Source organism: Thamnophis elegans, chromosome 3 (assembly GCF_009769535.1).
Source record: "Thamnophis elegans isolate rThaEle1 chromosome 3, rThaEle1.pri, whole genome shotgun sequence".
Taxonomy (NCBI): Eukaryota; Metazoa; Chordata; class Lepidosauria; order Squamata; family Colubridae; genus Thamnophis; species Thamnophis elegans.
In genome coordinates this window covers 85780548-85793046 of record NC_045543.1, presented here as the reverse complement: position 1 = coordinate 85793046, position 12499 = coordinate 85780548, and the positions used below count along the sequence as shown (strand labels likewise).

Here is a 12499-nt window from a genome sequence, read left to right as displayed (position 1 = left end):
GGGTTGCTAAAGATAAAATTGAAAATATTAAGGAGTTGGAGTACCTACTAAAATAAAATATATGCTCTGTCATTTATACAAAGAAAGAAAGGGAGCAGAGACAAAATTACTGACTTTGCAAAGTTCAGACAAATTTAAATCTGTCCATTGCAGTGGTTATAAGCAAAGAAAAAGTAAAGAGTAATTCAAAGAATATACTTACTGTCCAGTGTTCACCTGAAAGTTGAAAAATAAATTTGCTTCTTTCTTTGTCATTCAGCAAGGCAATCTTCTTAATCAGTGGCGAGTTCTTTTCAAGTTTATCTAAGATGCTGTTAGTATCTATGAAACCATTATTCAAATATGCAGTCTGTGGAATGCCTTTTCTTCGGCAGTCTAGCATAATATCCCATTCTTGCCTTATCCTGAAAAAGTACAAATGAAAGCATTTTCATTTTATTCCTGCCTCCCCTCCCCTTGCCACCTTCCTCAAATTTGCAATTACATCAAATTCACCAAGAAAGCCTCATTAAGCACTCAAAGGAATTTGTATCCTTTCCTCTGCTGCTAAAGAGGTGGTTTAAGGGCAGGAAAAGGAGATCTCCTGTGCTTATGAGACAGCCAGAAGGATGATCATCATGGTTACGCTGATTGGCTAAAGACAAAAGATTCAAGGGGTCATCACTTCTTCCAGAGGCAATTTACATAAATTGGCATTAAGAAGGTGCAATCGGTTCCTGAGAAGTTCCAGGGCATTTTTGAGATAGTTAAGTTTTAATGCTATTGCACCCTTAACTGCTTTTCCAGACCAACCATACATTATTTTAGTATTCACCAAGCTTGGTGTCATCCAAAACTATGAACTTGAACTCCTTAGAGTTATCATCAATGGGTTTGGGCATTGGGGAGTTCTAAAAGTCCACACATCTGCAGGGCGCCAGGTTGAGAAAGTTGAATTATACTGATGTCAGCGGGTGATTGGTTCTTGCTTTTCATCCATCTCTGGGATTGAATTAGAAAGCTGTTTTCTAAGCTATCCCTCCTTATCTTTATTTCTTCCCAAACCAATTTTATCCTGATATGTGCAGTAGCAACGTGAATGAAAGAGCTGTCAGTTGCAGGTAAACATATGAAGATTATTTCTTCCTTTATTAGATGTATATATTGCCTTTCTGTACCAAGGACTAGACCCAAATGCTAAAGGCACACAGGTACATTTTCTAAGCAATTCTTAGAGGCCTAAAAGTCATTTAAACATGAGTCTGGAGTCACATAATCATGAAAGATGACCTTGTAGTAGTGCATTGCTATTTCTGCTACACAAATTAAAGCAGCTGATAAGACTCAGGCTGCTATTCTCATGCCTCCTTTCTTTTCCTATTTCTACCAAGCACTTTGATACCCAAAAACAAAACGATGTTGTGGTAACAGTTCTAAATAATAAGAACCAAAGGTCGCCTTTGCCATACAGCTTGCTAAGAGTGACTTTGTAGCGTGAAGGTCAGAGTGCAAAAGGGAATTCCCACAGGCAGGACAATGGTGAAGTGGTCACGCGGGCTTTACTAAGATAACTGATCAAATGTCCTTCTAGTATTACTGAATAAAAATAAGCTCCAGAGACTCAAGCATTCTTCATAAACTATTCCTAGACCACAATTTCTAGCAAACCATACAGATTTAAGGAAAAGACTTTTAAATCAAAGTCTTTTCTTTTATGAAGGGAATGAATAGGTGGGAGGGAGGTTCTTAAGAGAAAATATTAACAATTTTCACAAGCAAATATACATTAGAACAGAATAAACTGGAACTCCATTCAAAATGCAGCAATGCTTAGAGAAGAGGACAGGACCAAAACAAGACAAAAGTGGCCACAAGAAACTCTGAAGTAGTTGCAGATTACAGATTTGCCCGAAATTCCATGCATGTCAGCCAAATGAACTGGCTTTTGGAAAAGTCTGGCTATTCTCCCAGTGATGGAGACTGGGAAGTTAGTTGAGCCTCTGCAGTATTATTTATTACAGATAAATTTGTCCTCAATTGCTATTTTCATATGCTTTTTTTGTTTGTGTTATGTTAACATGCATATTTCTATCTTCTATTATTATACAAATTTTTTAACTAGGTTTGCCATCCAGAGTCACCTTGGGCTGAGAGTGATCATATAAATGGAAATGATAAATAAATAATTAGTACCCATCCCCGGTGGGTTGCAAAAAATTAAGCCTTAACATAGCTCAGTTTAGGTAGATTATAATTAAAACATGAGGTTAAAGTAACCTCCATGGAAAACCATTCACAATTGGGATGCTGTCATTAGAAAGCACCAGTCTCACAATTCTGACAGCTGCTTTTGTGTTGATCAGATTTTCAAGAATGACACACCGTCATGTGTGTGTGTGTGTGTGTGTGTGTCTGTGTGTCTGTGTGTTTGTGCGTGCTTGTATCTGTGTGCCTTTGAGTCAGTATTGACTATTGAACAATTCTGTGCAGCTTTCTTGGAAAGATTTCAGAAGTGTTCTGCCATTTCCTTCTTCATAGAGGTAAGAAATTATATAGGCCAAAGGTAAGTTAGTTGGCTTCATGGTTCCTTGGTTTCTGGCCTAATGCCTTAACTACTATACCGAACTGGCTCTTATCATAAGGTGTAGACAAATGTGTATGCAAATATGTAGGCATCTTACTAATATATCCTATCTCACAGTCAGTAAAAGACAGTTCTAAGCAAAGCATTATTTTATTTTGAATTCTGCTTTTCTCTTCTAATAGCTGAAGAGGCTAACATAATTTTAAAATCAAAACCCTTTTATAAGCAGTTAGAAAACAAAAATTAATATTACTATTAATACTAAAACCAATTGGTTTAATCTCTACTTAAGATGGTAGGGCAAGTGCAAGTTTTTTCATCTAAATATGGTAGATTAATTTTATTTTGGGAAAAAACTTATGTCTCTTAATTTGATACATTCTCTGGTTCACTATATAATTCTGAATAAAATTTTAAAAATTGGCCATTTATATCCATTTAAGTTTTATAGATTTCATCTTTCACCTCTAATAATTGGAATCATTGCCCTGTCTTGCTTTTATTTAAAACAATTAGTCAAGATCTTACCAGATCTTTCATCATTCTCTCTGGTTGTTTCGAGTCAACATTATCTTGATGGCAAACATTCAATGAATTTTCATGCAACGTTTTAAGTAGTGCTAACAATGGTTTATCAAAGGTAACATCTATAATTTGTTCCTGAGTTGTTTTGTTTGCTTAATGGGTTTTGAAATTACCAACTCAAAAAAGATTCCAGGCAGCTTACATTATTTAAAAGAATGCCTAATTTAAAAAGTGACATGGCTTCCCAGACAAAACCAAGTAATTAACATTGGGGGTGGGGTTAGCAGAATCTCCACAAACATCTGGAACATCTGAAGGATGGGAAGCATACATTTTTTCCAAGGTATGCTGTTTGAGAAGATATGAAGTTTGTGCGGCTGTGAAAGAAGCACAAACTAGAAATGTATATACTGTATAAATAAAGTCAAAAGCTCTTTCAAAGTAAATGAATGTCATCGATAAGCTTCTTTAGGGACTGATAGATATTTTTCAGTGCAATGTCATAAAACTTTGATGTCTTATCCTATACTTGGCCTGCTACTCAGGAATTATGCTTTTCTGTTCTTTCCAGTCCACTGGATTCTAAAACAAACGTCTAGCAGCTTATTTATAATACTTAAGAACCAATCAGAAAATATTTGGAAGAATTGGACCTGTCTCTTTTTTTAAATATGGGAACAATAATAGAGTTATTGTATTTGGTGGGATTTTTCAGTGTGAAGGTTATGACCATGAACAAAACCCCCAAAATGGGTGTCAACTAGTGAAGATTTGAGTTTCACAACTCATATGGGATGCTGCTACTTCCTAAGGTTTTCCTTTCTTCAGTGGTGATATTAGTTTAGTAGCTTCAACTGAGGTCATAGGTGACCAATCTGGCAAATCCATCTGTGCCTCTTTAGATTACAACTTCCCATGTGGCGGGAGAGATGGAAGCTTTTATTTTGACTCAACACCTTTCATATCCTTTTTTTTTTCCGCAAAGCTTTACATTCTTTTCTTTTGCTCATGAGTAATGGACCTTCATTATTCTAATATCAATTGCAAATTTTCAATTAAAGAGTTATTTCCTTTTGCACGATCTTCATCAAACCATAGTTGGATAATCTTTTGCTAAAGCTCATTTACTTTTGCAAATCAGTAAATGTAATAATAGTACAAACTATGTTAAGAATCCTTCTGGGGGACTTTAATTAAAGAATTGTACAAACTGTCTCCCTTGCCATATATATATATAGATTTCCATGTTCTTTCCACCTTCTCAGTCCATTTTACACAAATGTATTTCAGGATTTGAGGACTATTCAATGCAATGAGATTTTTAAGTATATTTAATTTGCCCATTTGAAACCAAATGTAAATTTAAAGTCAAGTGGTCACTAAACCAACTCTGAAATTAAAGATCATATTTATCATTTCCCATTTCATGGGAATCTCACTCCCAGAAAGCATAATATCCAGATATATTATTCTCCCAGGTACCATTCAAGATTAACAAATCTAAGATAATAACCAATTGAGTCAGGTACTATTCTGCAAAGTTAACTCCTCTGTCTTTGCAGTTACTTACAAGAGAGGGAACTGACATCTCCCTCTGGATTTAAAACAAGATAAGAGTTACACTGTTCATAAAGCACATAATCATTTGTACCAATCCTGGCATTAAATTCTTCAGCTAGTATCACCAGGGCCTTTGGCAGCTGTTTATTAAAGATGCTACATACGTTTCTAATTCATGCCTTTTTCTTTCACTTGTTTTTGTAAGTGCTTAAGAGGAAAATAAATATTTATAACTATAAGTTTAAGTATAATCTTTATTGTCATTGTACTTAAATACAACAAAATTGGTTATAATCTAAATTGGACAATCTAAATTGGAAATTTATAACCATAGCAAATGGGCTATGTAGATTTTTAATTCAGTCACTGATGATCTAATTTTTAGACAAATATATAATTCTCCACATGTTCTTCCTCTTTCTAGATGCACCAGCTTTGAGAGATTATGCAGTATAATTAACAAGCTCTGTTTCCTTAGTAAACTATGGTTAGTTCCTGTAAATGTTTTCATTATCAATTAATGGGCACTCTCAGATAACTTGTTGAAGGGGATACTTCAAAAGAAGACTTCCAGTTTGTAGAAAGATCAACCGTGATCTGCTATGTCATCCTCAGATAGGACTTGGATATGAGGGAACTTCCCCTGTCCAAGATGAGTGGTTGTATGCTTAGGGATTGGTGTTACTATCCCTTCTTCAGTCTCCTAAGACTTCCATATTGTACTTGCTACAAAATTTGACATAGGAAAAATCTCCAGAGACATCATTCTACTGAAGTATGCCTAGAATAAAATCAGTAAGATCCTCTTCAAAACCTCTTGATTCCATTTCTCTTTTATTAATCCATTCTTTCTAAATTGTATTTTGTTTATTTATTGTATTTTATTATCAAAATCTCTTTTTGCTGTTCTTTGTTTTGAGGCTGAATGTAATCTTGCATCTCTTCATTGCTGCTCTGTTTAAGATCTTGGTTAATGAGGGAAATGCAGGCTTTAATTGATTTGAAATTAACTGTTATTTTATGTGACCAGCTATTTTTTCTTCATCCTTCTGTGGCGAATAATTATGCAGGGGTTGAAATCCGTAGATACCATGCCTGAGTTCATCAGTCTTTTCTAGGTTGTCTTCTGGTTCCTACTTTGGCATCAAGACAACTGTTTTAAGGAGTTTTGTTCAAATGAGCCTCGGCATGATTCTCTTTAGTTGTTAGTTGGGGGCATTTTGATCCTGTTCCAACACATAGATAGTAGGGAGTACTTGGATGGCTGTTCATGCCTAACTTTCCAAGAAGAATTGAATGCTTATAATTAGAGGTGGTGGAGTTTTTTTCCCCCTTTGCTTGGAATAATCACCTTTCTTTGAATACACAGTTTGGAAAGCTGTCAAAAATGGCCAAACCTATCTTCAGTAAGGTTGCAGCCCATGTACAATCATTAGCAAAACTCTTTTCTTCCTTTTCTAGTTTGGCAACCACTCCCACTTTTTCAATTGTTTAAGATTAATTGAATATATTCTGCAATTGAGAAGTTGCTTAGAAAGTAATAATTAGTCCCTTAAAGGGCCATTTCCCTTTGTCTTGATAAAAGTAACATTTTAAGTGCTATTTGGTTTGGTTGTAAGGAGTAGGAATTTCTCCCATCCCTTTCAGGGATATGCTACATGTTAATCAAAAGGTTCAGTGCTCTTTCATTAATAATCAGAGTGGTAGAATGTTTATCTTTAGGACCTAATTCGGATCTTCATTATGTGGCTTACCAAAACTTCATATAATATTTCAGCTCATCTACATTCCTACAGATTACTGCCAGTTGTTCAAACATAGCTGTCACAGTTCCAACAATTAAAAGGCATTGTTCATCCACAAAGCTTTTCATGGAGTTCTTGTAAGGTAGTTTTGTCATTTTTGAATGGTTTTTAATCTAGTTTTTCAGCATGTTCTTTAAGGAGCTCAATAATTCCAAAAGTACTGATTTAAAGAAAATAAACGGGGATGTAGCTTATCCTACATATTATAGAGAGGTTCTTGCTGCAATGTCTCAAATCTATTAGAAAAATTCCAAACATTAATATAATATATATTTAATATAATAATATAATAACAGATTGGAAGGACCTTGGAGGTCTTCTAGTCCAACATCTTCTTAAAAACTTCCAGTATTGGAGCATTCACAACTTCTGGAGGCAAGTTGTTCCAGTGATTAAAATCACTTAATCGACATAGGTTACTTACAAGTTCCTTTGCTGTTAACCACTCATTAATTTTCACTTGCTTAGATGATTGAAGAAGATTCATAGCACCAGACCTGGCCCTATGTCTCTTTTTCTGATGGTTATTAGCATTCCAAATTGCATAGTTGTCAGGGTGAGAAAGCTTTTCACTCTCCTTTGCAATTAAGCAAATAGTATAAGGCACAATGGAGAACAATACACAATGCAAAATGAAAAGAGGTAAGAATGTCGGGCTGCTACTGACAACTTGTAAAAACAAACAATATTTTCCCGAGATGAAATTGATTAAAATGCTAATAATTTATTTTTAATGAGCAAACAATGGAATAAACCAATGCTGTAAAAGCTTGTTTTGCAACCAAATCACAAGTGGGATTTTTTTTAACATTATGAGCAAAATGTGGAATATGTCAAATCCAATTAATAATTTGTCTGCTGAATGCATCTGAATCACCTTCAGCCTGTCTCATGCTCTTGATATGATGGACTTGGTTTTCTAATTTATAAGGCTTCCTTTACTGCAGAATATAAAACGAAAGAGAGCACATTATCAGGGATTCTTGTTGACTAAGAGTGTTTTTTGGTGCTCAGGTATGTTCTTGTTTCATCTGTGCTTTGAAGACCTTGAACTAATCTATTGAAGAAGATCAAACACAGTATGAACACTGATAGTCTTCAATAGATTATTTCAGAATCTTCAAAGCACATACATAGTTTAATTAAGAGTTTATACACTGCTGGTATTCTAGTGAAGTTCTGATGATAACATTACATAGCATCTTTCAAAAATTTGTGACTGCAATTCCCAGAACTCCTTAATCTCACCAAGCTCCCTGGACTTTGTAGGAGGAATTCAAGGCATTTGAAGGGAACCAGATACCTGCCAGAGACAAATATCAGATCACTTGTAATTTCTCTTCCCAAATATGCTTACTAATTCTCTAAGCTCACCAACTGATATATAGGTTTGATGATGGAGACTGAAGAGACAATAGTAAATATTGTTCTATCTCCAATTGCAAAAACAAAGGAAGTTGTAACAACTGGGCAGATGACAAGAGATATATATTCTTAGTGCTAAAGTAAGACCTATCATTAATATTCCCTGTAAAGAGGTGAGGTGATGTAATGGTTAAGATATCAGTCTAAGAGCAGGAAAACCCAAGTCCAGTGTCAGATATTGAGTTTCATTGATCACTGTGGGACATTTTCTTTCTTACCTCCTTATATTTTATTTGTATTCCCTGTTTATAGCTAGCCATGTAATTTAACAAAATAATAATAAATGTTGTTTTCTCAGGTTGGGGAAGGATGTCTCATCACAATTATACATTTACTACTTTGGGAAAATAATATATTGAGCATCATGTGCCAGCTTTACAATTACCCACATGTGTGTGACCACAGTGCTCTAAAGAAGTTTACATTAAAAATCAGTGAAATAATTGACAACATATTGGAAGGTAGGCAGAACCTATCAGTAGCCAACTACAAGAGCCACATAATTGCTACATATGCAATTTCGAATTGGCATTCATTTACAAATATTCAAAATTATATACATTGTGAACTATGTTTAAAACAAGGATTATTTTTTCTTGGCATGACAAATTTCCCTTCATTTTTATCATAAAACAGAATTGCAACCACTAATCTTAACATTCTGTTTTTCAGTGTGTGCTTATTTTCATATTAGGTGAGCCAATCTTGGAGGGCAATGCCTCAAAACAGATATAAAATATAAACATGGCAATAGTACATTACATTATGATTTAAAATGCTGCTTCACGTCTATTGTGTAATTGATTTTACATTTTTATATTTTCTACTGTTGCCTTTAATCAGCTTCCTTTCATTTCCTCTTCTTTGGACCATGCTAACTGCTAATACGGTTATATATACTGTGTGTGTGTGTGTGTGTGTGTGTGTGTGTGTGTAGAGAGAGAGATGATAGATAGATGATAGACAGACAGACAGACAGACAGACAGACAGACAGATGCTGGTCTTGTTGTATTCGGGTCTTTTCCCGTGTAAGATCTTACACGGGAAAAGACCCGAATACAATAGACCAGCATACCTACTCCTGTGAAAATCTACTAAAATACACACACACACACACACACACACACACACACACACACACATATTCCATGCAAAAATTGAAAAACCAAAAATTGGCTGTATTAGTAATATTTATAGACAATTTTTATCATAGCAGCTTGACTGCAATCATAAAAAGGCAAAAGTAATCAAGGTTAATGCTGCAGGGCCATCTGGGACAGGGCATTTATCCAGCTTAAAAACTGTTTTCATTTGTGATGCTTTGCAAATTACGACTGACTGATAAATTCATCAAGGGAAATGCAAAATATTACAAGTCCAGCCTAAGTGATCACACATTTGGATGCCACATAGAAAAAGAGAACACTTTTAGACACCTTCACTTCAGAGGCCATCAAGGAAGCAAATTACAAAAACATCATCACTCTGTAGGATCCAGTCCATTAGTATGTGCATTGTGCCATAACATGGGCATATGAAAGGATGGAACTTGCACCATGCCAACACAGTAACACTTTCATTATTTTGAGACAAAAAATGGTTTTGATCCTACAGAAGCCTCTGGATTACTATCTACCGATTATCTGTCTGTCTGTCTGTCTGTCCATCCGTCTAACCATCTGTCCTCTATCTTCTATCAATCAGTCAGTCAGTCAGTCTATCTATCTATCATCTAGCAAGCTATCATCTATCAACTTATTCAACCACAGGTCATAGAAAAGTCTCTGAATTATTGTCTATTTCAAGATCACATACTATCACCATTTGGGCTACCAGGTCCATTACCCCCAACCAAAAGTATTGATGCAAACTTCTGGCCAAGAAAAATACTATCCAACTCACTGCTGTCCATTTCATAGAACAAAATCAGCACATAGAAGTATTCTGGCCCTATCTGTGTTCACTACTATATCTCCACTTCATCTATACGGAAATGCTAGTGATTCTGTATGAAAACTTAAGTGAAGGCAAGGACATTAGCTTCACTAATTCATGACTATTCTGATCCATCTTGAAAATATGTTATTAGTCTATTCCAAGCTATCTAAAGTGAAGTAAGTCCTTGGTTGGTTTATCTCCAACTGCTAGAACTTCAGAAATAGTTTCATGGAACAGCAAAAGAGGGCTTCCTAATCAAGTTCGTGAAATGGTAGCTTTTTAGAAGATGGGCTCAAGCTGAGCTGAATCACACAAAATATAGTTTGTTTTAAATGAATCAAAATTGGTTGGTTTCCCCAAATGAAAAGCTATAAGCGAAGATTTTCAAAGTATGGAAGTGATATACGTATAACTCACTATCCATAGGCAAATATGCCACAACATGTCTTAGCATGTTGTGAACTAGGTTTATGTGTTGAACTAGTTCTATCTACAAATCAATACTGATTTTCTTTGAAGAAAAAGGAGGAGGAGGAGTATTTCAACTATTCTTAAGGAGAACAATTTAAAAGTATTGTACTATTGTTGAGATAAACAGACAATACTACATACAACTACAGCAGTGATTTCCTTAGGATAGAATCATTTTCAAGTCAAACAAATTACCAGTTACATATTTCCTCTTAACAAAATATGAAAGTTGAGTTTTACATTTCATTTCATAACCATAAATGAATTCATTAGGTTGCTTTTCAAGGTTCCCTCTGGACCTCTGTGGAAAGCAATTGGGATTTCAGACATGATATGGATGACCATTGATTTGCTGTACATAACATCCAATTCTAACATAATCAGGCCTACAGTACAGCCAATATGATATGCATTATGCATTGCCTAAAACTATCTCCAAAGCAACTTTATTTGTGGGAGAAAGAATTCTCACACAATTAAAAGTTAATTGTCATAAACATGTAATATAACAGGCTTCTTCAGCACATTGCAACTATCTTAAGAGTTGCAGATCTCATTAAGGAGACTGTTTTTTACAACATAGTGAATTCCTGCCCTGTTAACAATACCTTCGGGACCCTGTAAGCTCTTTAAAAGCTACTTGAATGAGTACTCTTTAAGTTCACATGCATATCCCAGGCACAGCACTACTTAAGCTCAAACCCTTATTATGGAGAATGATGTTATTAAATTTACAAAATCCCCTTTCACACTTTTTTATCATGCTCTTTTCTTTGCTGTTTTCCTGAGTTAAGATAGGAGAGTGCAACTCTTCCTTGGTTGAGGGTCACATTTGGCACTAGAGTGGTGTGTGAGTTGATTATGCAAAATGAAAACAAGAGAGAGAAATTCCCCCCAGTGTAAATACATATGATAAATATCTAAATATTCTTCCAAAAGAAGCCAAACAAAAGGATCTTTTCAAATAATCTCAGGTTGTGGGATATTCAATCCTGCAGAACAGATGTACCTTCACTCTGGCCCATCAACGTTCTTTTTGAGCTCATGTAACTGTTGCTTGGGATCATGTTTTCATGATAAATGGTTACTTGGCATGATTGTACCCATGTGTTTATAAGCATTCCAATAATAGTTATAAACCATTAATAATACAGAGAGAACAAATGAGACTCTTGATTAGGGAGCAGTATAAGCAGATGAAAATGGCAAATGAAAACAGCAAATGGTCAATACAATTACGTGAATCCCATCCTCCCAAAACAAAAATTCCAATCAAATATGGACTACTAGTTATCAGAAACCCTATGCTGAGATGAACAGTCATATAAGAAATATAAATAAATAAATTGGTGGCTGTGGTGGACAATGGCTTAATTTATAATGGAACAGTAATGATAACATTGAAATAACAAAATAGTAAATATCTCCTTACTTCTCTAATGCACTGTGAGCTATTCGTTCTTTTTCCTGCTTCTGTTTTTCTTTGTGCTTCTTCACTCGAATCTCCCATAAACCTCTTACGGCTGAAAAGTCAAATACTATCACCTGATGTCCCATAATGCTGGCATTAAGATTATCTGGGAAAAAATAGTTTTAGTTGAAAAGTGTCGTGATAAGGAACAGGAGTATCTTATTTAATACTAAGGAAGCCATTTTATTTAAGTAAGTAAAATAGCAAACACAAACCAGCAAACACCAAGTCATACAGTGTACATTGTTTTAAAATACATAGTTATATATATTTTTTTCAATCCTACAGGTGCCTGAATTGATTTACCCATTAAATGTTATTTATCACCCTACGCATGAGAAGAGGCAGCTTAATTTATGAACCAACTGTAACTTAGATTCAGACATATAAAACAATTGATTTTGTCATCATAAAAGAGTGTGAAATTGGTAATAATTTTAATTTATGTATTCAATTTTTTCAACTTGGGAGACTTGCCTGTCATGGGTTTTTGTTTTGTAGCTGAGATGCTAAAATAATATGGATGATCTTGGAGAACCATAAACTTTAACTGGAGTCAATCAGGATTGATATTAAATAATGTAGTAGCGGGTATAAAGCAGAATCTGATACGGTGGCATTTGTGTGTTGGAGTCCAAGCCACATAATCTGTAGCTATCATGATTATTATTTATAATCTTATTATTTAAGATTATTTATATTAAAAACTCTAAAATGATTGACAAAGTAATGTTATTATA

At 34.8% G+C, this 12499-nt stretch overlaps 1 protein-coding gene across 1 annotated transcript in view; it reads right to left on the bottom strand.

The window, feature by feature from the left end:
• Positions 1-11845, bottom strand: part of LRRC2 (leucine rich repeat containing 2) — a 66944-nt gene extending 55099 nt beyond the window's left edge. Inside the window, exons 1-2 of the mRNA XM_032214726.1 lie at positions 11721-11845; positions 203-404 (exon numbers count right to left, since the gene is read on the bottom strand). Coding sequence (XP_032070617.1) covers positions 203-404; positions 11721-11845 — 327 coding nt within the window. The remainder of the gene's footprint in view (positions 1-202; positions 405-11720) is intronic.
• Positions 11846-12499: the final 654 nt, after the last annotated feature.